The sequence below is a fragment of the Vicugna pacos genome, chromosome 18 (genome assembly GCF_048564905.1).
Source record: "Vicugna pacos chromosome 18, VicPac4, whole genome shotgun sequence".
Lineage (NCBI taxonomy): Eukaryota > Metazoa > Chordata > Mammalia > Artiodactyla > Camelidae > Vicugna > Vicugna pacos.
This window is the reverse complement of record NC_133004.1, coordinates 41,515,032-41,542,120: the sequence shown is the minus strand read 5'-3', so window position 1 is coordinate 41,542,120 and position 27,089 is coordinate 41,515,032. Positions and strand designations below refer to the sequence as shown.

At 46.0% G+C, this 27,089-nt stretch overlaps 1 protein-coding gene, 1 long non-coding RNA gene and 1 other non-coding gene across 4 annotated transcripts in view; 2 read left to right on the top strand and 1 right to left on the bottom strand.

Annotated features, from left to right (window-relative positions):
• On the top strand, positions 1 to 9,085 carry LOC140687153 (uncharacterized). The gene is made up of 4 exons (XR_012061300.1): positions 1 to 191; positions 295 to 404; positions 2,419 to 2,465; positions 7,604 to 9,085. It is a non-coding gene; the product is annotated as an uncharacterized lncRNA (long non-coding RNA).
• Positions 9,086 to 15,758: 6,673 nt separating this feature from the next.
• Positions 15,759 to 27,089, top strand: part of ZKSCAN1 (zinc finger with KRAB and SCAN domains 1) — a 32,941-nt gene continuing 21,610 nt past the window's right edge. For both annotated transcript variants that reach the window (XM_072943263.1, XM_031676710.2), the window contains exons 1-5: positions 15,759 to 15,889; positions 22,950 to 23,467; positions 23,712 to 23,865; positions 26,017 to 26,108; positions 26,379 to 26,505. In XM_072943263.1, the coding sequence (XP_072799364.1) occupies positions 23,042 to 23,467; positions 23,712 to 23,865; positions 26,017 to 26,108; positions 26,379 to 26,505 (799 nt within the window). In that variant the 5' untranslated portion in view covers positions 15,759 to 15,889; positions 22,950 to 23,041. The remainder of the gene's footprint in view (positions 15,890 to 22,949; positions 23,468 to 23,711; positions 23,866 to 26,016; positions 26,109 to 26,378; positions 26,506 to 27,089) is intronic.
• Positions 24,323 to 24,395, bottom strand: TRNAA-UGC (transfer RNA alanine (anticodon UGC)). Its single transcript has one exon. It is a non-coding gene; the product is annotated as a tRNA-Ala (tRNA).

The following is a 27,089-nucleotide window of genomic DNA, read 5'->3' as shown; positions in this document are numbered from 1 at the left end:
GTGAGATAGAGCTCCTGGGCCAGGGAACTGGGTGGTGCTGGCAGGAGAATAGTGGTTCTGCCTGGGGGTCCTGCCGGTCTCTCTCTCTCTCTCTTTTTTTTTTTTAAGTGGGGCTTCCCACCTCACTGTGAGTCTCCTCTCTCCCAGGAGTCCCCTTGCCCTGTGCCGCTCTGGGTGCCACATCAGTCCCCGTAAGTAAGGTCTCTGTAAGGTCCCTTTCATGCAGTCCCGACCAGGCTCCCCCCCAAGTGAAGCCTGTTGTGTGATTCTGACATGCGTCCTGTCACTTCCTAGATCAGCCACAAAAGCCTCCCCCTTCTCACACCTGAAGATCGTGATACTAACCCAGGTGCTTGGACTGTTTCATCAACAGGCATTGATAAAAGAGCAGACAAGAAATTCAGGCAAGTCTTCACTGGGACTTGCGCTATAGCCCGAGGGAGCGAAAAGAAGTAACAGTTTCCATTGCTTGCTCCCTGAGAGTCAGCGAGCTGGTCTCTTAAATGGGGTGAGAGTGGAGGCAGATCAGTGCTTGGGCCCGGAAGGGTGGCATAGGTGGTCGGCCCACCCCCTGGGTGGTGCTGTGTGCAGGGATCATGCGCAGTACCCTGCTTTTGCTCCTGGTACCTCAGCAGTTGACAGTTGGGTTCTGGCCGTTTTGTATCTTGTTGTTGGTAATTTGCCCCAGCCACCGCATGCAGTTATTTTCAGTCCCTGTAGTTTCTTTGTATTCTGTTTGCTCGAGGAGGTGTTTGTCCAGGTGCAAGCACTCCAGTAGAGTCTCAGGTCCCAGACTGTTGCACATTTTGGCTGTCCGCTCACATGTCATGGGACTCTGGGACGCTCCCTGGAAGACTCTGGCTGGGGGCAGGCCTTGTCCACCGTGAGCTTCCCTTAGAAGATCTGGTGGGAACTGGACTTCCAACTGTCAGTATCTCGATCTTGTCTCTGGGTCAGTTTCTCCAGGGGAAAACCCTCCAGCCTCCCTCCTAAGGAGTCGAAGCCTGGCTGCCAGTACTCCAGATGCCAGGGGAGGGAAGGAATTGACCCTTGAAGGGTTGGGGGTGAAGAGCTCGTCAGCCTTGGGTCTGAGAGGCCACATCCCTCAGGCTGCTAGTTAGACCCAACTGGATTGGGGCCGCCAGGCACTGCTGAGGTGTGTGTGTGTTGGGGGAGGGGCTGCACGAAAAACAAGGGGTTAAATAAATATCTACCTCCAGAATAGTGAGACCCTTCCCCGAAACCCCATCCCAGGCACATGATGTTTCCTAGAACAGGAGATGGCAGACTCCTTCAGTAAAGAGACAGCAAATATTTTAGGCTTTGCCGGCCACATGATCAATGTCACAGCCACTCAACTCTGCAACTTTGTCGCACAAAAGCAACCACAGACTTGTGTACATGGAAAAGCATGGCTGCCTTCTAAAATCATATTTATAGACCCTGAAATTTGAATTTAATATAATTTTTGCATGTCATAAACGATTATTTTTTTCCCAGCCATTTAAAAACATAAAATTCTAAGATCACCAGCTCAACAGGAAAAATGGCAAACTGCATTTAGCCCAGGGGCAGAAGTTTGGTCGAGAGTTTACTGTCAAAGGCCTGGGAACCTTTCTTACTCCCCTCAGCAACGCCTCCCAGTGCTAAGTCTGTCTGTAGGTATAAGGGTTCCCGGTTCTCTCAGCCTCAAAGACGTGCTATGGAAATTTAGATATTTAGGTATTGCCTTGGCTTGGAAAAGGTGGTGACAGTGATGCCAAGAGTCCCTGCCAAGTCCTTCCCTGGGTGGAACAAGTTGTTGATTGTTCTCTTTCCCTGGATTTTACCCAAGGTGATACAGGAGTGCAGTGAAAGGAGATGGCTGGGGAAGGTGGGGGTCCTGAGACACAGCCCTGACTCCCAGACCTTGAGCTTATCTGAGTCAGAACTTCTGTCTCCAGCAATAAAGGTTGTTTTCAGTAGGCCAGTACCTTCTAGTCTCAGCTTCCAAATGGTCAAGGAAAGGAAACCCACCTTTCTCAGCTGCAGGAGCAGAATGGGGTTTGGCAGGGAAAAGAGCTGCCACTTATTTAACGTGCGTATTGGGGGCAAATCAGTTCTACCTGCTGAGCCTCAATTTCTTTATCTTGAAAATGGGGATAATCATTCCCTGCCTCATTGGGTAGTTGTGTGGATTAGTAAAATAACATACCTAAAGTCCCTGTCACATCAAGGGCAGATAGTAGAGTCCAATTTATCTAGATGAGGAAACTCAGAGAGGTTAAGGCACCATCCAAAGGTCACACAGCTCATTAAGGGTGGACGCAGGAATACAATTTGTTTTCTTGACTCTCCAGATGATACTCTTTCTTCTACCCTGCCATGGTTGAAGAGGAGGCTTTCATTCTTTTTTTTTTTTTTTTATTCTTTTTTCAGCCTCACCTGAACTGCAGCAGGGAAGGTATCAGGCTGAAGGATGTCAGGTCTGTTCCCCCTTTTCTCATACCCCTCCTCTTGGTTTCTGCTGCAGGTAACAGACCCTCTCCTCCCATGGTCAGACTGGGCAAAGCTGACCATCTGCATCCCACCATATAAGGAGTGTTGGTGGGCATCACCCCCTCCCCGCTCCCCAAGCCACCCCTGCCTCCACCCTCACTCCCTTCCTGATGCAGGCTCCCTTCCTCTGGGCTGGGCTGCTCTGCCTGGACAGTTACAAAGATTCTTTGTAATGTGTTTACATGGGGAGGAGTGAGAGCAGGGGCCTGGCTGTACTCAAACCACATGGGCCCCCAGCCCTGTTTACATAAAAAGAGAAGGAGCCAAGATGGATGACCCCTGTTGCCTGGGGGCCTGGATTAAAAACAGAACCCAAGTCCAGAGCCTGAGGCTTGGCCTCCTCGTTTCTGGGCTACATCATACAGAGGCAGCGCAGAGGCGCCGCTACCGGGGAGGCCTGTTTACTCGGGCGGGGTGAGAGCTGTTTGCACAGGGAGGGAGGGGGCTGCGCCATTTGGCCGTCCTCTGGCTGGGGCGGGGGAGCCTTGGCAGGTCTGGCTGGGGGTGGGGGGAGGCAGTGGGGAGAGACATTCTCAGGTCAGGCACTGTCTGTGTTCCAGGGCCTCTGGGGAGGTGAGCCCCTGACAGCAGTCTTTCAGAGACACTCATCTCTTCTTTGAGATAGGCAGGAGTTCTGTCCTCAGTTTCCCTGGAGCTCCAAACTGTATCTATTTAGAAATTGTCGATTTCTCTTCTTCTCTGAATCTTCTCTATTTCTGACATTTATAGCAGCCATCAGGTGACTCTGCTTCCCACCCCACAGACCAGCTCTTTCCCCACAATATCCTTGGAGATGGTTCACCTTTGGGAAGGAAAGTACAGGCCGTTGTCTTCTGAGGCTGGACAGACCATGTTCCTCAGTCCCCTGCAGAGGGCTTTTGCCTCGTCCAGTGGGATTTTTTTCACATACCCATTCTGGGCACTTCTCTTTCATCATCAACGCTGATGAATTTGCATACGAAAATAACTCTGTGTTATAAGCAGATTCTGTTCCATTCCTTTTCAAGTCTTCTGTGACCTCCTAGCTGGGAGCTGGGGGAAAACCATGGATTTTGCATATTGAGAGCAACCAAGACATCCAGAGCAGTTTGTGTATGAGGAAGAGCTCATTATACGCCAATTCCAAGGAGAACCATCACAAGATTAGGTGAAGTCATGGCAGGTGCCTTTATGATTTGGCAGGGAAGTGCTTCTCCAGGGAAACGTTTTGTTCTCTGGTCTCAGAAGCCAGGTTGGATGACTTATCTTTAGACAACGCTGGACATGACCCACCTTCCCATGGAAGGACTGGCCACACTCTGAAGGACTGAGATCTGGAGTTAGGCTTTCTAGGTGGGTGGGTCAAGGTGCAGAGGAAAGAAACCCGAATGAGGACACCAGGAGGACGTCCTACCGGTGTGAAACTGAGTGCCCCAAGGGTCTGGGACAGATAGACATAGAATTGGAACTGAGAATCTCACACAAAGTAGCTGGAGGCTCTGACGTTAGCTGGGAACCCAGGGTAGGTGATGTGGGGAAGCAGGTAGGCAAAGATTTTCCTTTTGAGCCCGAACTGGCTTTCTTAATAACTTCCACACAGTGACCTTTGCTTTGTCTACTGGACTCACAAAGGAGAAATCTGTTTCCTTTCCTACACGTTGAAACAAGAGTCAGGCACTGTTAAGGGCTGAATTAGGTACCTCCCCCGCCTAAAATGCGTGTGTTGAAGTCCTAACCCCAGCACCTCAGGCTGTAAGCGTATTTGGAGGTAGGGTCTTTAAAGAGGTGATTAAACTAAAATGAGGTCATTAGGGTTGGGCCTTAATCCAATAGGACTGGTGTCCTTAAAAGAAGAGGAGATTGGGACACAAGCACAGAGGGAAACCGCGTGAGGACACAGGGAGACGATGGCCGTCTACAAGCCAAGAAGAGAGGCCTCAGAAGGAACCAACCATGCAGACACCTTGAACTTGGACTTTAGCCTTCAGATGATAATTCAATACATGTCTGTCCTATGGCGGCCCCAGCAGTCTAGCATGGGCTCCCCACTCAAGCCCTGCCTTCCGCCTTCCCTTCTTGCTGAACTCCAGAGGATCTTCCATTGCTCCTTCCCCATGTGGCTGCCCCTCCCCTCCCTGCACTCTGGTTAGTTCCAGTGCTCAGGGGTGAAGACTTGCACCCAGTTGACCCGACCATTGAGGAGGAAGTCGTGCCTCTCACTTCATGTTTGGACTCTGCTACTGCTCATGGGGCCTAAGATCGATTTAACTTTTACTGACTCGCTCTTGACTCACTTTGAGCTTTCAGTCTGTGAAGAGCCCTGGGTCTTGTTCACTAGCACTGCTGTCAAGAAGCCACACTTTCCACTTCCAGTCCGTCCATACTTATTTTTTCCAGACCGATGTTCCATCTTGGATGGTGGCCACAGGGGTATTTTGTAGACTTTTCCACCTACGTGGAGAGCTCTTGGCCCTATTCCATTTTAACTCATCCATCCCCTGTTTGTGGATCTGGTGGGGTGGGGAGATGGGGGAGGAAGGACAGAAATTGCTTCTCTGCCTTCAGCATACTAGTTAACACTGTTAGCTTAGGGTCATGTGCTAATCTAACTTTATGACACCAACATTCTCAAAACACTGATAAAACAGGAAGCAGGTCATGTAAAGCTCATGTAAGAGGATCCTGTTGAACAGGAAACAATGGAACAGAACCCAGTGGTAGCTGGCTCCGGAGACTCCATTCAAAGGTGATGTGAATTTGTTTATATAACTTGGTTCTGGTAATTCAACCAACTAAAAAATCCATCCAACTCTGCCCTTACCTGCCTTCCATTCATACAGCAAATGCTCACTGAGGACCACTCTTCTCCAGCCTGTCCCCCTGAAATAAGATCAGAAAATCACTGTCTTCTCTAGAAAGCACTGTCCCCAAGTGTTTGTGCTTTGTATTTTGCACGAGCTTCTTCATTCTAGAGCTCCAAGATTTAGTGATGAAGCCTTTTTTACTCCAGCCACACAGCCTGTAATTTCTCAGACTTACAAGTCTTACATATAATATCCTCCTGGACTTCAGCTTCTGGCAATTTGGCAGACAAGATGGTCAGAGAAACCCTCCCTATTGAATGTATGGAAAAATGATGGCTTCCCTGAAAAAGGCAGCTTTTATTAATGGGTGAATGAGCAGATTGGAAAGTAAGGGAATTCCTTGGAGGCTGGAAATGATGATTCGGAGGAATAAGCACACCCTCGAGAGACTTTTCCCTAAGGTGTCTGCTCGCCTCTGGCATCCAGAGTATAGGCTTTAACAGGCCACTCATGACGGGGACAGGAGACAAAGCTGGGGGCCCTAGACCTCTGCCTAAAGCAAGGAACCTCAAGAGACAACACTCTGAAGGGTGAATGAGAGCCACACCAAAGAAGAAAACAATGTGGCTGGTTGCGCCTTGGAGAATTCCCAGCCACAAGACCACCCTCACAAAGGTCTGGGGCCTGAAATCACACTCTCTGAGTGACCCCAACCATCTCTAGCTAAATTTGGCTTATCGCGATGCTGACTTACCAACGCTCCTGGCACAAGACTGAATCCAGCACAGATTCTCACTATAAACCGAGGGTTCAACTGGCTCCACAGAGAGAACCCTCAGGAACGCACAATGAAACAGCCCCAAGGTCCCTAGTGCCTGGTGTCAGCGACACCTTCAAGGTTGCATCCTTTCAGTGCTAACTCCACCAGCTTTCACACCAAGTCACACTTGGGAGCCCATGGTTTCTGGAGTGCCTACAGAAACGTTTATGTGTTCAGGGCAACCCTCCAGTCCTTGAGGACAGTATCTCTTTATAATAGGAAATCATTACATTGAGCGGTATGTGCAACACTTTTACCTTCAAGTTCTTTCAAAACTCTCGGGTGGTGCCACCTGATCGCATTAGCTGACTGTGTTTGCCAAAGGTCTGGAACCTCAGGGCTACCAGCACTATCTCATAGAGATCCTCTGACTATTTGTGGGACCAGCAATCCCATTGCTTGGAATCTGCCCTTAGGAAATAATGAGAGATGCCTTTAGTGATTGTGCACAAAGATGTTTTGCTTTTCTCGTAGCATCACTGTGGGACTGTCTTACCTGATTATTTACTTGTCTCTTTTCCCCCATGTGGGTGTAAGCTCCATTATTGTCTCTTCTAATTGGGATGATAAGAATAGAATAATGATAATAATGACAATGACAGGTAACGTGCCTTGAGTGTTGACTGTGTACCGAGCATTTTGCTATGTACTTTATATACTTTATGTATTATTTATGCATTATGTCATTAACTCCCACAAAGACTTTATGAGGTTAGTATAATTACCACCATTGTCAATTGTTGTCAGTAATGATCGATTAGGGGGAGGGGATAGCTCAGTGGTAGAGCGTGTGCTTAGCTTGCATGAGGTTCTGGGTTCAATCTCCAGTACCTCCGTTAAAAAAGTTTAAATAAATAAACAAATAAACCTAATTACCTCCCCTCTGCCTCAAGGAAAAAATCTTCTAAAAATAGTAATGATCCATTATTAACTATCATCATTTTACATATGAAGGAACTGAAGGCTTAGAGAGGTTATTAAAAGGCCCCCAAACACATAACTAATTAATTAGTGGTGGAGTTTTACGCTTTCAGTAAGTCCGCTGTGCCTGGTGTATGAAGCTTAAAAGGAGCTCCCACCCTCTTAATCACTCCATGAAATAGGCAGTATCTCAGAGAAGAGTGTCCTAGATATTTAAGTTTCTTGTCTAAAGTGGCAGGATCTGTTGGTTATTCTTCAGATCTCTAATCCTACTGCCCCTCGGGTCTCAGCTGTCCCATTTTTCTCCCCGGTTGGTAGGGCCCTGATTTTGTTTAGGCTCTCACTTTACATAGAACTCACAGGTACCATATCCCAGGTGGTGAATCTTCATATGTCTTAGTCAGTCATGGTCATTTCATCCTCTGTGCTCTGGTGCTTGTTGGCATGAGCACGTGACATTCTTCTAGCTGAAGAGATGTGAAAGTCTATGGCGAATGGAGGCAGGGGGAAAGAGTTATGAGAATTTTCTTACTCTTAAAAGGGGACGCAAGACAGAAGACAGCCCAATCCCTTTTCCATCCTCTGGATATGGTATGAAGAGGAGATGATTGGCGCTGTGGCAACCAGCTTGGGACCATGAGGGGAAACTGCCAGAAGTAACTGTCAAGTATGTTGCCCATTTTTCTCACTTGTCTTTTAATTTTGTAAGAGGGTTTTTTTCTGTTTAAAAACTTATTTTAACAGTATTTTCATTTTAAAATGTTCATTTTTATGGTTCCTGTTCCTGGCATTGTTTGAATTGGAACTATGGGTGATAGGAACTGAGCTAAAATAAGCTTAGGCAAGAGACAGAATTTAGGAAAGGACAAGGGTGTAACCTAGCAGCGCAGGAAGCAGGGGCTAGGCACCACCTTTTTGCCTCTCACCTTGCTTTTCTCTCCTTATCGGCGTTCTTTTCTCATGATGGCTATATCCAGAAGGCTAGAATCACCTCCAGAGGCAGTGCCAGAGCACACACCTCCTGAGTTTCATGATCAGAGAGGGGCGTGCAAAGACTCTCAAAGCAGCTCAGATTGGTGGCCAGGGGAGTGATTAGCCCAGATGGGAGGAGGAGCTCACCTCTAGACCAGCAGCCATGGCCAGGAAGATGGAGTCACATAAGGAGAGGACCCCTCTGTTCAAACCATATGTCCATGGCGGGGCGAGGTGGGGTTGGGAAAGGGGAGTGGGAGGATGAGGGAGGTTCCTCAGAAGACAGGAGGCTGCTCGGCAGACAAGCCAGTGGATGCCTACCCCCTCCGATGCCACGCTGAACAACCTCCCACTTCCCAAAGTGTGCAGACAGTCATGCCTCTTGTCTTCTACTACCCAGGTGACTTTGTATGTGACATGTAAGGGTTTAATCCTTCTGGAGTTTATTTTGATGTAAGTACACATCTAATGTTCTATGTTCCCCAGATTGATGGCCAGTTACCCCAACACACGCCCACACAGCGCATCACGGAAGTAAGACCTGCAGCAACTACGCGCGTTTTCTTCCTTACCTGTATTATGCATTTGCATGTGTATTTATATATTTCTGTGCATTCACCGATCTGTCCTTTCCCTTCTCTCTGTTTCTCCTGCTATTTTATAAAGAGTGTTATTAATCTTAACATCAGAAATGGTTAACTTGCAGTTTAGATTTTGGGTTACAGACTATACAGGTGAGCTTGGCACCGAGCTGGAAATTCACTCCCAGTGGTGAATACAGTGACTGACGGGTCTTCGTGGAAAAGGGCGAAAGCATCTCATTCATATGAGGGACTGTTGCGTCATCTTAAGGGAAAGTGTAACGTGTTTTGTTGTTACTGTTGACGTGTGGAAGTTAAATCTGGATGGACCATGGGAATGAGTGTGGTGGACTCTGCCTGTCTGCTCTCAGCTCCCAGGTTGATTCTCTCCCTTCTGGGTTTCATTCTGTATTGAAAACATCTGGGACTGTGTAAATTACATTTTCCAGACTCCTTTGCCAACAGGTGACTCTGGTGTCATTTCCTGCGGGGTAGTGGCAACAGCAACAGCTTTGGTGTTGGTGATGGTGAGCTGACAGCTGGTGCTGAAGCAACAGCCGGGGGTCCAGGTCCGCAGATGCCCAGGATCTGGGAGCTGGACGTCCAGCCCACAGAGAGGGTTTGAAAGATTCTTCCCTCAGGAAACTGGTGGGCAGAACAACCCCCCCCCCACAGCCAAATATCTATGTCCTGATCTCGAAACCTGTGAATATGTTCTCTTTTGTGGTGTAAAAAAAAAAGACTTTGCAGGTATGATTAAGTTAGGGATCTCAAGGTGAGGGGTCTTGATGTAATAACAAGGGGCCTTGTAAGAGGGAGGCAGAAGGCTTAGAGTCAGAGTAAGGATGTGAGGGTGGAAGTAGAGGTCAGAGAGAGAAGGATAGAGATTTGAAGATGCTATGCTACTGGGTTTGAAGATAGTGGCAAGGGACCACAAACCAAGTAATGCAGGTGGCCTGTGAAAGATAGAAAGGACAGGAGATGGATTCTCCCCTCGAGCCTCCAGCAGGAACGCAGCCCTGCTGACATCTTGATTTTAGCCCTGTAAGACCCAGTTCAGACTTCTGACCTCCAGAATTTTAAGAACATTAATTTGTATTGTTTAAAACACTAAATTTGCTATTATTTATCATAGCAGTAATAGGAAACTCACACAGAAACCGATTAGCCCCAGAGAAAGGCTTCTAGAAACTGCGTCTGGGAATCTGCCAGCAGAAGTTGGCTGACAGGCCAGTAACACTAGCATTCAGTGAAACTGCTTTATCTGGTTTTATTACTACGTATATGCCCTGAGGGCTGTGAGACTGGAGGAGGCCACGGGGTAACGCTCCAGGATATGGCTGAGAGGCAGCATCATGCCATGCCCAGAAGGGCAGTCCTATCGGATGACTGAAGCCTCGTCACCAAGCAGGACTTGTCTGCCAGCCTCTCTGGTGAGGCGGACCCTGTCTCAGGAGGCTTCGCAAACCTTCGTGCAAATAAACTCGCAGAAGACACATTCCTCCAGTTCCGAAGGCCCAGGCATGCCTGAATCCCAAAGTGGATTCAGGTGAGAACCAAGGTGTCCCTTCCTCAACATCCAGACCTATGTTACCCTCAACAGTCGCCTGGCGGTAGGCACCACTGAGCCCAGTTTGTCACTGAGGAACTGTAGCCACTAGGGCTGCCGTAACAAAGCACCACACCCCTGGGGGGCTCACACAATAAACATGTGCTGTCTCGTCGTTCTGGAGGCGGGAAGTCCAAGACCAAGGTGTTGGCGCGGTTGGTTCTTTTTGACACCTCTCTCCTTGGCTTGTAGACAGCCATCGTCTCCCTGTGTCCTCACGTGGTCTTCCCTCTGTTTGTGTCCCAATCTCTCCTTCTTTTAAGGACACCAGTCCTATGGGAGTAAGGCTCCCCCGCATGACCTCATTTTAGTTTAATCACCTCTTTAAAGACCCTACCACCAAAGGTCACGTTCTGACGTAGTGGGGGTTAAGACTGCAGCATACCTTTCAGGAGGACACAAATCAACCCACGACACAGAGACTCAGAGAGGTTAACTAACTGCCCAAACTCACACAGTGAGTTAGTATTTCAGCAAAGATTTAAACCCCAGTCTGACTCTAAGAATCAAGTGGATCGTGTGCTTTGCTATCCTTCATATGCAGCCACCAGACGTAGCAGGAAAAAAATTCAAAGCTTATGTATTTTCTCTTCCAAGCTGGGTTTCTTAATTCCTTATGGTTTCTGGAAATGTTTTCCATCTCTTTGGGCAAGAGAAAGGTTTTTCTGTTATTCACCCGCCCTGTCTCCACCCTTTCCCTCATCACACACCCCTGACAGGTGCTTCACACAGGCTCGTCTCAGTGAAACCTACTTGACCACGGTACAAGTCAATATTTGAGCAGCACTTCTCAGAAGCTTTCCCAAGTGCTGGCTCATCTTGTCCTGGATGGTGGAAAGGGGACTACATTATTTTCATTTTCTTCGTGACCTACTGCCGCTGGAAGACATGAGATTTGGGGTCATACAAATCAGAAAGTGAACTAGGACTTGACTGAGGTCTCCTTAGGTAGACCCCAGGCTTGGTCTGCTGCCTGGAGCGCCCATCCAAGGGCGCCTTTGTGGCTTTCTTCCATCCCCGCCATCCAAAAGCAGGGCAGCTTGCAGACTCCGTGAGAGTTTGTTCACGATCATCACCCTCCCTGTGTGCAGAGGACCACAAAAAGAGTCAGGAAGGTTGGTTCTGGTCTAAGACAGTGATGTCAAGGGTTAAGAACAACCAGCTGCAACCATCAATATCCTTCACAGAAAGCCTGATAGTCCACCTTCAGGATGTACAATTTCCTCATGTGATGCAAAGAAAAAGACTATTTTCTGAATGGGAAGGAATTGCACCAGTGCTTCCATATTGTTGGGGAGGACCAGCATTCACTTCTCGGAGCAGATGGCTTTTTGTTTAGGAAAACCCCTCGAGGGAATTTACTTAAGAAAAGGGAGGCCCCTCGGCCATAGGGCTCTTTAGACAGGAGGTAACACATGGCCACCTACATGCAAATCTATCTACACCCAACTCAGAGGGGGCGTGTGTGCATGCCCTGTGCAAAGTGTGCCCCATGTTTGTTGGCTAAGTACCACATGAAAACTGAGACACTTCATTGAAACATCCCACTTCTCTTTTCCTCTTGGAAAAATCAGACTTTCTGGTAATTCTGAGTCCACACCCAGCAACAACAGCCTGATGAGTGATCACCTCTCTCATCTAGGGCCTGTGCTCAACAGGTGGGCAGTTACCCACAGACCCACTTCACACTCAGGTAACAAATTTATCCCAGCCACTGGCTGCCTGGCACCTGGGGGCATTTGGGGGTAGGGCCAATGGACAGGAGACAGGAGGGAAGCGGGCAGGGCACAACCCTTAAAAGAATAACACAGCAATTAGCACCAAGATGGCAGAAGATTGAACTCCCAGTAGATCTCGAGCTTCAATATACACTCACTGTAATACATTAGCATGCTAAATGGCACTCGCATAGGTGCCATGACAGTTCTGAGGTTGGCCGTAAAAGACCAGAGTGAGTGACGGCAGATTCCTGGGAATCCCAGCCCCTTCACCAAAGTATTTGGAATAATCCTCCCACTTGTTAGCATATGAAGTTACCAGCCTATAAAAACTAGCAACCCCACACCCCTTGGTTTTCTCTGTCCCTCTCCCTCTCTCTCTCCTGAAAGACCATGACCAAGACCTTGGACATGACCATCCTCTCATGCCCCATTTTCCTGCATCAGACATACATAAAGAGAAATCAACGTTCAATAGAATAAAGCTCCAAGAGATCGTTAGGATCGTAGAAGAAAGATGTGAGGAAGGATTTGGATGAAACAGAGGGCTTGAAAGGGGGCCGAGGTCTAGAGAGCTGGGCAGGTATAAATTCCTGATGGCTGAGATGGCTGCCAATGTTGAAAACCTTGAGTTTGATTCCAGTCCGCACTGTGACAATCTTTTTCATTGATTCAGAAACTCAGGATGAGATCTATTGGGCACAACAGTCATGTGTTGTGGACCTTTCGTAAGTCCAAAAACTGAAGAACAGGCTGTTCCAAACCAGGGGACCCAGAGTAGACAGCAGCAGGCTGGGGCAGCAGGAGGGAAAGGGCAACACAGCTGACCTTAGAGCAAGCTTGAGGCAACCCCTTTTCCTGCTACCAGCGAGCAACCTTCAGGAGTGGGGCCCCATGGAACCCTTAATTCTGCCCTGGGAAACCTGCAAAACAGGCTAGAGAAGTATATTTATGTGGTTCTGGATATATGCAACAGTTCACTTTGTATTTTGGTGACCCACACATTGGTCTGCTGTACTCACCAGACCATAAATTGCTTGAAAGAAAATGAAAATAAATGTATGTATGTATATGCATGACTGGGGCATTTTGCTGTACACCAGAGATTGACACATTGTGAGTGACTGTACTTCAGTTTTAAAATTTTTTAATAAATAAATAAATTGCTTGAAGACCAGTGCTTTATCACTTTTGTATCCTCCAAAATTAATCCTTGATACATAATAGATGATAAATGGCTATGAGTAGATAAATAAGTTCTGCCATAACTCCAATGTGACCCAAGAGGTTAAGTAAGGTTAATGGAAGGACATTTGCTACCCTTCTGGTGTAATTAACTTTGCTGCAAGATAAAGATAAGAACTGAACCTCTTTGGGGAAGAAATATGGCTATATATATTATTTTTTATTGAAGTATTGTTCATGTACAATATTATATAATTTACAAGTGTACAGTAGAGTGATTCACAATTTTTGAAGGTTATACTCCATGTATAGTTAATATAAAATATTGGTTCTATTCCCTCTGCTGTACAATACATCCTTGAGACTTACTTTATTTATAGTAGTTTGTACCTCTTAACCTCCACACCTAACATTGCCCCTCCCCCTTCTCGCCATTGGTAAGTTTTCTGTATCTATAAAGTCCCCACTAGTTTATTCTCTTTATCTGTGAGTCTGTTTCTTTTTTGTTATATTCACTACTTAGTTTGTTGTATTTTTTAGATTTCACATATAAGTGATATCATATGGTATTTGTCTTTCTCTGTCCAACTTATTTCACTAAGCATAATACCCTCCAAGTCCGTCCATGTTGTTGCAAATGGCAAAATTTAATTCTTTTTTTTGGCAGAGTGGTATTCCATTGTATGTATGTGTGTGTGTGTGTATACATACATATATATATGTTATCACATCTTCTTAATGCATTCATCTGTTAATGGACACTTAGATTGCTTCCATATCTTGGCAATTTGTAAATAATGGTAGTATATATGTTTTTAAAGCTCATACTGTTAAATTAGTAAACCCACTTGTCAGAATCTATCCTAATTAAATAATCCAAAAGACATTTGCACAAAAATCTTCATTTAAATGTTTCTTAACGTCGTAGAACTTTGGAAATATTCGATGTGTCTGGAAACAGAGGAAGTGTAGGAAAATTTTAAATGTCAATGGCTTGATATTAAGCATTTTGAAGTAGTATACATGATTTCACATCAGTCACATCGGGCTTTCCCAGGTGGCAAGGAACAAAGTGAGACTTTTGCTGGTGAAGGATTTATTGTAAAGACACACGCGGAAGTCAGGAGACAGGGTAAAATGGCGGCTGCAGCCAAGTCAAGTGATGCAGAGAATAAAACCTTGTTTGGGGCCTGGAGGTTATTCAGGCTGTCATCTCATTAGGCTGTGGGCTATCAGTTCGAGGTGGCTGGGCTCCCTTCTGTGACCTCTGCCATGGGATGCATCAGCCTCCTTGTTTCTCTAGCTCGGTTGGTTTTTCCCTCTACTCAAACCTCAGCTTACTCATGACCTCCGTGGCTTCTATCACCTAATGGCTTCTGCTTACTGATTTCTGCTTGGCCCCAGTTTTCTGTGTGTCTCACATTTAAATGTCCCAAGAAAAGAGATCTGATTGCTTAAGTTCCCTACTGTTCCATTAGTCAGAGCTCTCAGACCAGACCATGTCCATTATCCACTGGTCAGCATATATATATTTTATAAGCTGTGCTCCCATCAGGTGCCCAAACCTGAGCCCATCGGCCTGGGTCCAAATAGTGGTCACACAACATGAATGTGGCAGGTCCTTCAAGCACACAACCATAGTTTTGAACCATGTTTAAAATAGTAAATAAAAACATATGCATATGAAAACAGGAAAGGGATAAATTGAAGCCATCATAGTCGAGTTAGGGTGGCGGGATTACAGGGGATTCTTTTTCTCCATTTTGCAATTGTCATTTAATGATACTGTAATTGCCTTTCAGTTTTCAAGATTATTTTTTTTTTAAGTAATCTCCTCCAAGCAATAGGAGTCCTGCAACCAAGCTACTAAGTTCAGTCCCTGCCATGAATTTGCCTTGGAACGCAGAGCAAAGTCACAACCATAAAGCCCGTGGTGACCCTGGCACAGAAGGTGGAGTGTTGGTTCCACTGTATCTGGCCAGTTAAAGGGGAAGGCCATAATTGTAGGTAAGGCAAAAGCTGCTGCTGTTACTCTGAAAACTTTTAAACTGCTATAATAGCACATGTCACATGAGCAAAACACAGAACCTTAGAACTAGCTTGGTTGTAGAAAGACGTCCTTTGTCCACAGGCCAAGTATTTGAAAATACCACCCACTCAATTGGCAGACATCGCCAGGGCCCGAGAGAAACTACCACGGCAGGGTTGTGAAACCAGCCACCCCTGGCTTCACTCTGATCTTCCTCTGTCTACACCCTTCTTTCAGCTCTTCTCCCACAGACATATAATTACTAAGTATTATTATTGCTGGATAATAACTGTAATTACTACAAGGGCTGCCCGAGGTGGAAGAGACAGGAGAAATCGAATTATTAGATGGACTGGTGTCTGTGCTGGACAGTCTGTCTGTATCCCGGAAATCCTGAATCCCCTTCTCCTTCCTTCCCAGCCTTAATTCGGGGCGCACAGGCTGAGGGAGGGAACCCCAAAGCGGGAGGCTTGACCATTGCAGGAAATGGGCCGGGGCAAGCGTTCTGCATCCGAGACGCCGAATCCTCCCGTGCTCCTAGAGAGGACGCGGAAGTGTGGCGCAGTCCCGGAAGGCGAGGTGCTGACACACTTCCGGCCTTTGTGACTCATTGTGTCTGTGTCGAGGCGTCGGGAGGGCCTAGGTCCGTGTGCGGCGCCCTTCGGCCGGCCTGAGCCCCAGAGTCAGCTCCCCTTGCTCGCCCAGCGCCCCTAGGCCGCTCCCGGGGCTCACGGTGAGACTTGGGGCCGGCCTCTGGGGGGGACGGGCGGGGCCGCAGGGGCGTGTGCGTGGGGTGGGCTCTGCAGCTGCGGCCCCGGGGTCCCCTCCGGCGGCCCGGGCGCAGCGTGAAGCGAGTCCGTGCCCCCGACCCCTTCGCAGTCCCGGCCGTAGGCAGCGCTGTTCCCCGGGGAGACGTCCCTACTCCTCCTCGGGTCCAGGTCGGGAGGTGGCGACGGTCCTTGGCTGGGGTTCCTGGGAGACCTGGGGAGAGGCCGTCTGCGGGCCCCTGGCCTGCAGTGTCGTCATCGTCGCTGGACGTTTCTGAGAACCCGGTCGCTAGCGAACCAAACCCCTGTCTGATTTTTCTGCCCTGCCTTCGTCGCCATTTGCTTTGATTCCAGTGAAAGAGTTTTTTCGGGGTCCTTGTAGGACCTCGAGGTGAAAAATGCGAAAGGCCGAGATATGGACACGTTTCGAGGTGTCGCATACGTGTTTCCAAATCACCTGCTTCCCCCGCACCCCACCCTCAAGCGGTGGTTAAAGAGTGTTTGAAGCCTAGTCAGAGTGGATAAAGAAGTCACTGGGATCTAGTAGAGATTACGTTATGTCCCACTCTTTAAGCCTTATGGAATATTTCGAAGGCGTTTGAGAACGAGCTGTCCGGAAGATCAGGTGGATTTTTCATTTCTGGGAAGTAGTTACTGTGCTTGACTTGGAATGGGTGAAGAGTGAAGGGAATTTGTGGAAATTGCCGGGCGGTTAGGAGACTGATTAACTGAGTGATCTTGGATAATAAGACAAGACACTTCTGTTTTGTCAAAGTCTGTTTTGTCAAAAATAAAGTTTAACTGGGTTTTCTCAAAAAGCCCTTCCAATTTTGAGATTATTTGATTTGGTCCATGTAACTGAAGAATTCGGCTGCAGTTCAGCCTGACATTGCCCCCCTCCCCTCCCTTTGCTGCAGTGCCACCAGTACACAATAAGATACTTTCATTCTAGAGAGTGGCTGTTACATGGCCTGGGACCAAAGAAAGCATTTATTGTACAGACCAATGCTAGGCGGATTGGAGGTGGTCAATTAATACTTGTTGAATTGAATTGTGGCGATTTCATTGTAACCAGTCAACAAAGCACTGTTGCTGTATTTGCTAACCAAATGTGAAGAAATAACTTTATTACATAGTGAACCAAAATGATGATTTGCCCCAGAATGTTTCTCCAAGTTTGTGTTGTCTCTGAATTACTAAGATTCTTGTTCATTATTTTAGGCAGTTTTCACCAATCTTAAAAAGTAAACAGGGAAGCTGGCTACTTAATACGATACAGTCTTTTGCTCATTCTCTTCTTGATCTAAGCATTTACATCTCTAACTTTATATTGTATCTAAAGGCAGATGACCGTTATGTTAAATCTCACCTTTTCATTCTGAGATAGTATCAGTATTTCTTTGGGTAGCCAGCTGTCTTTTAAAGGTAGCTCTTTCATGTTTTAAAGCGTTTTAGAGCTCTATTCAAAAATGAGAGGAGGGCAGTTTGTTTCAACTTTTCAAGGCTACACCCTGGAAAAGAGACCAGCCTGTTTGGAAAATAGCCTTTGGAATAAACTGCACTTGTAACTCCAAGCCTTTTTTGTAAGAAAGTCTTTCGTATTTGCCTTTGGTGAGAACCAGTTACTGGGGTTAATCTTATCTAAATCGGATAGTGTGTCGAATGGTTTTCAGCCCAGAGGGACCCTGGAAGTAGTTTTCTGCTCCTCTGTGCCCATCTCCCCATATGACAGATAGAGATACTGGGTGTCAGAGAGATTAAATAACTCATCCAGGGATGTGTAACTTATTCATGGGAGACAAGAATTCAGGTGTTCCAACGTGTGCTGCTTTCACTATTACAGGATTTCTCCCATCACTTAAATTTTTAAGCGGGCTGAAAATTGGAAAGTACAGTTACATTTCTCAAGTTCATTGAGAAAAATTAAAACACTTCTCTAGTGCCTACTAGATGCCAGACACTGTTTTAAGTGCTTTATATACGTTGACTCAGTAATTCTCACAGCTACTCTATGAGATAAATACTGTTTTTTAACCCATTTGTACAGATAAGGAAACATCTGTGCATAGATTAACCTAAGACCAGCTGGGAAGTGGTTTTGCAGTTTAATAAAACTCTTCTAAATTGCCTGTAATTTGAGGGCAACACTGAAAGTTGTATGCATGGGCAAAAAAGAATAACACTATAAATTCAGTCAAGTCTTTTTAAAAAATTAATACTCGCAAGGGGTCACACTAAGTGGTCTAAGAGGTACAGAGAAGCCTACCCTTAACAATAATCAGTTGAGGAGGATGGCATGAAAAATTAAATTACAGAGAAAGAACCAGTGTAAGAACTTCATAGCAAATGCTTGGTGGAGACCATTAGGGCTGGGAGTTTAGAGAGAAGAGAGTGTGTGCTCAGGTGATCTGAAACCTGAAATAAAACCCCGCCCTTCCACTGCTGTTGTGGCTTTTCTCTTGCCCAGAGTAGGAGCAGAGAAGTGTTGGGGGATGAGGGGAGGACCTGTCACAATTGGGGGAGGAGAGGATGTCCCCGTGCCCTCTTCTCTGTCCCTTTGGGTCTCATTTTCTCCTTAGGATCTCTTCCTGTTGAGTCCCACTGACCCAAGGGGTTTCCTGCTCTTTAAAGCTCTGACTGAGGTGTGGGCACAAAAATTTCCTGTATTCTCCTTAATATACCTGAGACAGAGCAGAATCTTCATGGAGACTCCTGGTGCTAGACTGGCTCCCTGCCACTGCTCAGGTGTCCCGTTTGAAGGTCCCACCTGGTTAGAGTTTAGATGATACCCACTTGCGTCTCCTGCTCTGTCTCTTAACTCGCCCGGCTCTGCAGTGAAAACAGCGGTTGGCAGATGAGGCCCGTTGCTGAGGGGTCATCCTTCATAGGCCTTCCTCTTAGAAAGAATCTGTGTGTGCACAGAAGCCCTCCCTTACCCATGTGTTTGGTATGGTGGTTGGAGCGTAAACTGAAGGGTCCCACAGACCTAATTCCAAATCCTGGCTCTGTCATTTAATTGCTCTGTGACCTTGGGTATGTTATTTAACATCTGTAAACCTTGGTTTTTCATAAAGTGAGATGATAGTCGTACCTAATGCCAAGTACATAGAAAACACTCAGTAAACATTGGTTTGTGCTGTTAAGCCTACTAGAGACTTCGTGAATTGAACCAGTGAGGGGCAAATGGCGTTTTAACTTAACTCTGGAGGATAAGTAGGATTTGAAAAGGCAGAGAAGACTGGGAAGAAAATCCCAGGCATTGAGTGTGATGTGAGAAAAGGACTGATCAAAATAGAAGGCATGTTTTGTAAATGCTGAGTAGACTCATCCAACCCAGGATGGAGAGGGTTCATGCAGGGGAGGGGGGAGAAATTGATGGGAACTGAAGCTTGAGGGGACACTGGAACCAGGTGCTAGGAGTAGGTGACTGCAGGGCGATAGAGTTTTAGTAAGAAACTTAGAGTAAGGTGGGAGACGAATTGTGAGGGGGAGGGGAGGGAGAAAGTGAAGGCAGGAAACCAAAGAGAAGCAGCTGGACTTCAAGGACTAGATAGAAAAGTGTGAACAAAGCATTTCTTCTCCCTGGTGCTTGGAGTCAATGCATGTGAGGAGAGAGGAGTCAGGGAAGATGAGGTTCTGAGCCTGAGTGATGGAGATGTTAGTAGACTATCCAACCACTAATTGCCACTAAGTAAGAAGATGGTATGGGGGCTGTAATAGTTTGAGTAATTCTTATTCTTTTGTTCAGTGTACCAGAATTAAAGTCTGTTCAGTTCTCTAGGAGATAAGTACAAAGACCAGAATCCTTGTCCTTGAGAGGCTTAAGATTTACTTGGGAGGCAGCGGTAGGAGCCGCAGCTCAAGTAAAGATAACACAAGGAGAGTGTAAGTTCCCTAAGATAGGAACAGAGAAAGGACTGAGGGTGTTCAAAGGAGGAAGGTATCTTATTTAACTTGTAATGTCAGGAGATGTACATCTTGAAGGGCGAGTAAAAATTTAACCAATAGAGTTGTTAGAGGTGCGAGATTGTTCACAGCGAATGGGTGAAGTTGGAAAGTCACAGCCTACACTTGGGGAACATTAATGGGCCAGACAGGCTGAAACATAGGGGCTCACGCGTAAGAAAATTAACTGGAGGTAAAAGTGGAAAAGCAGAGTGGGGTGTGGTGTTTGAAGGCTCAACTGGTAGATACCAAGGGCTCATTGAGAGTAACCGAGGGGAAGGAGGGAAGGACCAGAAGCGTACTTTGGCAGTACTGGGTTGATCTTGGCACGTTGTTCATTTTGGAACAGGGAGAAATTGGAGCTAGAGAAACCGTATGGGGCTGTGCACTAGTCTAGGCAGGAGATGTGGAGCCTGAGTTAGGGCGGTGGGAAATAATCGTGGGCCGCGTAGCAGGGCAAGATAGTCTTTCTTTTCACTTCTCAGAATGAAATGAGGGAAACTAAGGTTCATAGGAACCATTTAGCCTCCCTTTGGGAAAACGGTAGCCGAAGGAGGGGTCTCTTGGGCTCCCTACTTGTGGCCTTTTCCTGTCGAGGTCCTTTCTGGCTGTGGCTGTTCTGAGGGAGGCGGGGTGGGTTCCAGAAGCTGCCGTTTTAGCTGTCAGTTACTTCTCAGGGCCCCTCCAGCACTCTGCGGAGGTGTTGAAACCTCCTTAAAACCGTTGGCACAACTGCTTTGTACTATATTTGTGTAAAAATAGGAATCGTGCTCCTCGTCTTTCTATTCGTCAGTTGAGCGAGACCCCTTGCATGTTGTAGATCTGCAGAAGTGCTTAGGAAATTGCATAATTGTAGCTGTAAGGACTTTACAGATAAAGCTGCTCTGAAGTTGAAAAACAAAATCTATTACCCGCAGCAAAGAGGGAGAGGTGCAAAATTAGTCTGAAGGAGTCAGCAGGAAGGGCTAGAAGGTAGTTTGCAACAGGACTTTTACCAGTTTAAAGTAACTGGAGTAGTGACTTAATTCCTACATTCTTTTTACATTTACGCAGAAAGCCTTTTTGAATATAATGTCCTTTATTGTTATTATAGACTGCTATATAAGGATTTTTGTTCTTTATTAAGGACCAAAAAGAGAGAAAGAAACTATTCCTGTGATAAATCTCAGATTAAAATCGTGTTCTTTGTGATTAAAACAGTCATCACCAAAGTTTTCTGGTTACACGTTCCTATCAATAAAATGTTTACAAAAATTACAGACATGTACTGTTACACCAGTGTTTTGTACAATGAAAAATGCATTCAGCTGTGCTATTTGAAAATAATTTTTGTGCTTTAAATGTACGTGATCCCTTTTCCACCAAAATTACTAACAATTTTTTAGTGAGAGCCATGTAATTAAAAATGCTTTGCTCGCTTAAAACTCTTGGCTTATCTCATTGTGCTACAACAGTTGGATGCACTGCCTCTAAAACATGAATTTGATGCTTAATTTTGATGGCGGTAGAGGTGAAAAAGATGCTTCACAAGGGTTTGTCAATTCAGATGGAAGAAACACATTGTTGACTCTGCTTAGTAACTCGTGGCTGATCCTTCCACCAAGTATGCTAGTACATTTCCACTTTCCATGCCCTTAAACCACCTGTTCTTACAAACTAATCAAAAGATGTTTAATCATTTTAACAGATAGGTTTAAGACCCACTAAAATTCTTCATTTGAAAGATTTTAAAACATACTAGGAAATGTTTCCAAGTTTTTTAAATGTGTAGGTAAGAAGGATTTTCCAGGATACTTAATATCATTTTGGGCAGTTAAAATTATGTAGTAACACACATCTGTTCTCATAATAGTTCTTTCCTCAAATTTTTTTTTTAGCTGCTACTTTCTCACTGATCGGTTGACTTCTTGGTTGATATAGATCAGCATTAGTTTTTACCTGCTAATGTGGCTGAGTAAAAAATTGCTCTGGATAGAAGCGTCAGCTGTGCCATTTTCTTGTTTGTGTGTGTTTCCATCATTAGTATTTCCCCTAAATCTAGTTTCTCTGCAAGAATCTTCAAAACTACTTGTCTCTCTTTTTCTTTTTTTTTTAAGATAGAATTGACAGAACATTATATTAGTTTCAGGTGTACAACATGATTCAATATTTGTATATATTGTAAAGAGATCATCACTAATCTAGTTAACATCTGTAACCAGAGTTATGAAACTTTTTTCCTTCAATGAGAATTTTTAAGAACTATTCTCTTAGCAACTTTCAAATAAGCAATACAGAATTATTCACTGTAGTCACCATGCTGTGCATTACATCCTCAGGACTTAACTTATTTTATAGCTAGAAGTTTGTATCACTTGACCCATTTTGCTAGTTCCCCTCCATTGCTTGTCTCCTGTGTGATGTGCGACAGTTGAGCATTTGAACCAAACGAGCTCATTAGTGTCACTTTGCATATTAAATATGGTTTATTTTCTCTCAATTTGAAAATACAAATAGACATTCTGACTCTTTCTGTATCCAAAGTGGATCATCTTGTACTGACCAAGGCACCCATAAAGATAATAAAAATAGCTAGATGGTCGACAAGCAAGCCCGGGGCTTCAAATTCGCCTCCACTGTTGGCTCCGCTAGGTGGGTAGCCCCTTGCTCCTGAGCACATCTCTGTCCGTTGTCTAAGCCTCGGCTGTGTCCTCTGTGAGAAGGTGCCGGCCTGGACTGTGGTAGTCCTGGGAGGACAGGAGATGGGTGCCGGTGCTGCGTGAAGCTTGGTCCCCGGCAGCCTGCTGACCTTCAGCTCGCTGGGCTAAGCTTGTAAACACGTGATGTCATCACCTGCCCCCCACCTGGAGAGAAGGCACTTGGACTCAGGCAGACACCCTGAGGGTGGAACCCACCAGTTGGAGGTTTGTTTGCAAACCTTAGTGTGTAAAATGACAGTGAAAAGAGTGCGGCTTGGAGGCTTTTTTCCTTTCCTTTCCTCTTCAGAGGCATTCTTAGTGCCTTGATGCCTCTCCTTGTATGAAGTGTTAACAGTGCGGGTCACTTCATAAAGGCACTCATAACTGTTTCTTACTACTTCAGGAAGAGCGCGGAAACAGCTATTAGAAGACATCTCCTGGGACAGAAAGGAGAGCGCACGTCCTGTTCAGATCAGGTCAGGTCCCTGAGCCTGAATGATGACAGCTGAGTCGAGGGAAGCCACTGGTCTGTCCCCCCAGGCTGCCCAGGAGAAGGACGGGATCGTGATAGTGAAGGTGGAGGAGGAGGATGAGGAAGAGCACATGTGGGGGCAGGACGCCAGCCTGCAGGAGTCTCCTCCTCCCGACCCAGAGATATTCCGCCAGCGTTTCAGGCACTTCTGTTACCAGAACACTTTTGGGCCTCGAGAGGCTCTGAGTCGACTGAAGGAACTTTGTCACCAGTGGCTCCGACCAGAGATAAACACCAAGGAGCAGATCCTGGAGCTGCTGGTGCTGGAGCAGTTCCTTTCCATTCTGCCCAAGGAGCTCCAAGTCTGGCTGCAGGAGTACCGTCCCGATAGTGGGGAGGAGGCTGTGACCCTTCTGGAAGATTTGGAGCTTGATCTGTCAGGGCAGCAGGTAAGAAGGGGTGAAACCTGTTACGTGTGAGCACCGCGTGGACTTTGAGACCGGAGCAAAGAGAAGGTTACTGATTTAAAGCAGGTTCTGATGGTTTCTGTGGTGCTTTTATCCTGCTCTGCTTCGATATTGAAAAGTGTTCCGCCCTCTCCCTTCGGCACCCACTGGTACACTTATCCCTTCATTTGCTTAAATTCCTGTTTAAAAAGTAATTTACCCACAAGCCCAACCTGTTTGTCCTCAGGTCCCAGGTCAAGTTCATGGACCTGAGATGCTCGCGAGGGGGATGGTGCCTCTGGATCCAGTACAGGAGTCCTCCAGCTTTGACCTTCATCATGAGGCCACCCAGTCCCATTTCAGACATTCGTCTCGGAAACCCCGCCTCTTACAACCACGGGGTAAGAAGCAAGGTTTCACACGGGGCAGAGGGGCGGGCAGAGCAGACTATATGGGATGGGGGTTACCTCTCTGTGTTGCGAAGTGCCTGTAATAAAGAAGCATGTTGGTTTCTATTATTACTAAATATCAGAGGAAATATAACTTACAGACCAATTTCAGGAGTTAAGTAATGTTACTGAGGAAGTAGATGAAATGTGCATAATGAACTTGGGTGAAAATTGTATTATTTATTGAATTATTAGCATTCTGGATGTCTAGCAGATTTTTTTCCACAGGAAAGTGCTGGGAAGAGATGATATATATATATATATATATATATATATATATATATATACACAATACTCTAGTGTGTCATAAATTATCTCTAAAAGGGTCATTTTATTTTTTTTATACATTCTTCATTTGTTGTTTTGTTTTGTTGCAGGGGGACATAATTAGGTTTGTTTGTTTATTTGATAGAGGTACTGGGGATTGAACCTAGGACCTCATGTATGCAAGGCATGCACTCTACCACTGAGCTATACCCTCCCCTCCTAAAAGGGTCATTTTAAAATTCATTTTATGTAAAACGTATAGAATACTGTATGACATCACTCTTTGCATAGATTACTTTCAGAAATTCCAGGAGTGGGGAAAGGATGGGGGAAAAAAAAAAGTTTTGTGTTTGGTTGAAGAACATGAGACCAAAACAATCATTTCAGGATCATATAAATAAAAATCAGTTTAACTTTTTTTTCCTTTGAGGGAGATACTAACAATATCTTTACCCAATTTTTAAAAGTAGGTACATAGAGTATGAATTTAAAAAAATAATAACATGCTAAAAGTATGGTTGTTCAACAAGAGTTGGTAAAGGCACATTCCTCAGCCAATGTGTATTTGTGATATGATGATATTTAGGGTAGGAATAGTAGAGCTTAAGGAAGCATTCTCTTCCGTGAATTCTGGGAGGATAACCAGCATTCATATGCTGGAGAAATCTGTGTAAACCAGTGTGCTGTGATGTTTAATCCACTGCTGTCAGCCCAGTCCCGTTATGTCCTCCGAGGGCTTGTGAGCTCTCTGCACCCTCCGCAGGGTGAAATCAGGAAATCTAAAAGGTTTTAAATTGCCAGGATTAGGGCTTCAGGTTCCCGGAGTAACAGTTTTGGAGGCCTGGACACATACATTTGTCACTTGGTAAATAGTTCTTCGGGGAATTGAGGCGCGTGCACTTACTCTCAGTGTCCTCTTTGTGCTGCTCATCTTCCAGAGTACTTCCTAACCCTCGGAAGGTTGAAGAGCTGCGTACTGATCCTTTTTACATTGTGCTTTAGCTTACATTATCACTGTGTGGTCTGAAATAGCTACAAGATTTAGTGATTCCGCTTCAAATTCATTTTTCTGGTATCTTTGCAGCACAATAACATCATTACCAGTAACGTTTCCAAATGTAGCATTACTTGGCAAGGGAGGATTTTAATTTTGCAGTTTAAAAATTTTCCCGTTTTTCTTACACGTTGCAGCTAGCCTGACCCTGTAATGTAGATGATTTTTATTAGATGAGTGTCAGCCCATGCCTTTCCACACTTGTAAATGTCTCGTCAGCACTTGAACCATGTACACATTTTATCAAAAAAACTGTGGCTAAGTGAAGGAGAAAAGTAGAGGGACAAAAAAGGGCAAAAACTTACCCAGAAGTACTAAGACCCACTTCCTACCCTGTGTTTCAAGACAGTACTACTAAAGATTTTTAACACTTGCATTTTTCACAACTAAGCGGGATTCTGAAGTCTTGGTACACCGTTCCTTCTGCAGCTGTGGACAGAAGCGTGGGTTCCAGTTCTAACTCTGCCATTCTTAACAGTATGACACTAGGCAAGTCATTTACCTCCTTGGGGCCTTCGTTTTCCCTTCTTTAAAGTAGAGTTTCGACCAGGCGATTTTAAGGACCCTTTTATGACTCCTTATTACTCCTGCTTAAAAACAGAGGTCTCGGGAAGTGAGAGGTTTTGCTTTTTTTTTCTTATATTCTCTGTAGTTGTCTACTCTGTAATTAAACATTGAGCGTCAAACATCCAGACGCAAGAAGGAGAGTGCCCCTGGGCCCTTCGTTGAGGGGATCCCAGGGCAGAGCTGGCTTCACTTACAGCTCCTTTCTCCTCCCCTAGCTCTCCCTGCCACCCACGTTCCTGCCCCTCATCACGAGGGGAGTCCCAGAGACCAGGCGATGGCATCTGCACTATTCACGGCAGATTCCCAGGTGAGCTGTGGGCCCCTCTGCCCTCCGGAGTCCCTGTCTGCCTCTCTTCCCGGAGCTCTTCAGCAGTCTTCACCCAGGGCACTCGCTCTTAACCCCCCTGCCCAGAGAGTAGCCCCACTCCCCGCCTGTCCGTCAGAGTCCAGCCTGGTCACCTTTTCTTCCCCAGCATCCTGTAGGTTTGCAGTCCCTCCATCCCTGACTCCAGGTTCGGGCAGTGGGATTGTCCCTGAGCTTCGGGGAACTGAGTGTGGGGGTCTCATGTTATTCCAGGCAATGGTGAAGATCGAGGACATGGCCGTGTCCCTCATCCTGGAGGAGTGGGGCTGTCAGAACCTGGCTCGGAGGAATCCCAGTAGGGACAACAGGCAGGAGAATTACGGGAACGTGATTCCCCAGGGTAAGACGGATGCAGGATTGCTGTCTGATGAGATTGTGTTGCCCTTTTGTTTTGGTTAGTTGTGGGGCCTCTGATGTGTTCGGTTGGGTGTTCACAAGCTTTTAGAGACAACTGAGCGCCTTTCTTCAGACCAGAGAGAGAATGAGAACATCTGTTCGTGTTTAATCCCAAAAGCCTGGTACTGGGACTGCTGGTTTCAGGTGGATTTTTTCACCTCTAGGTAGTTTTTGCTGTTTGAAAGCAGAAATACTATTGTGTTCTGAATCTCCACCTCTTCAACCACTCTGTCACCAGTGAGGATCTGCTCCTTCCCTGTGGATTGCAGTTTGAGTGCTTTTGTAAGGGGTGAGGTGTCTGTATTTCCTAGTATAGAGGGCCAGGTGAGAACGGATCATTGGTCCAATCCTACCCTGGGACATGTTCCTGCAGCTACCAAGCATCCTTCCGTGGGCTTTCGGTCTTCTTCCATCCTGGGAACGCTGCTCCGAGACAGCTCTGTATGATTCCATGAACTTGTGCCTGTACCTCCCTTCTGCTCAGGTTTCCCAGATTCCAAACCTAATGGTGATCTTTGAAAAGCTCTG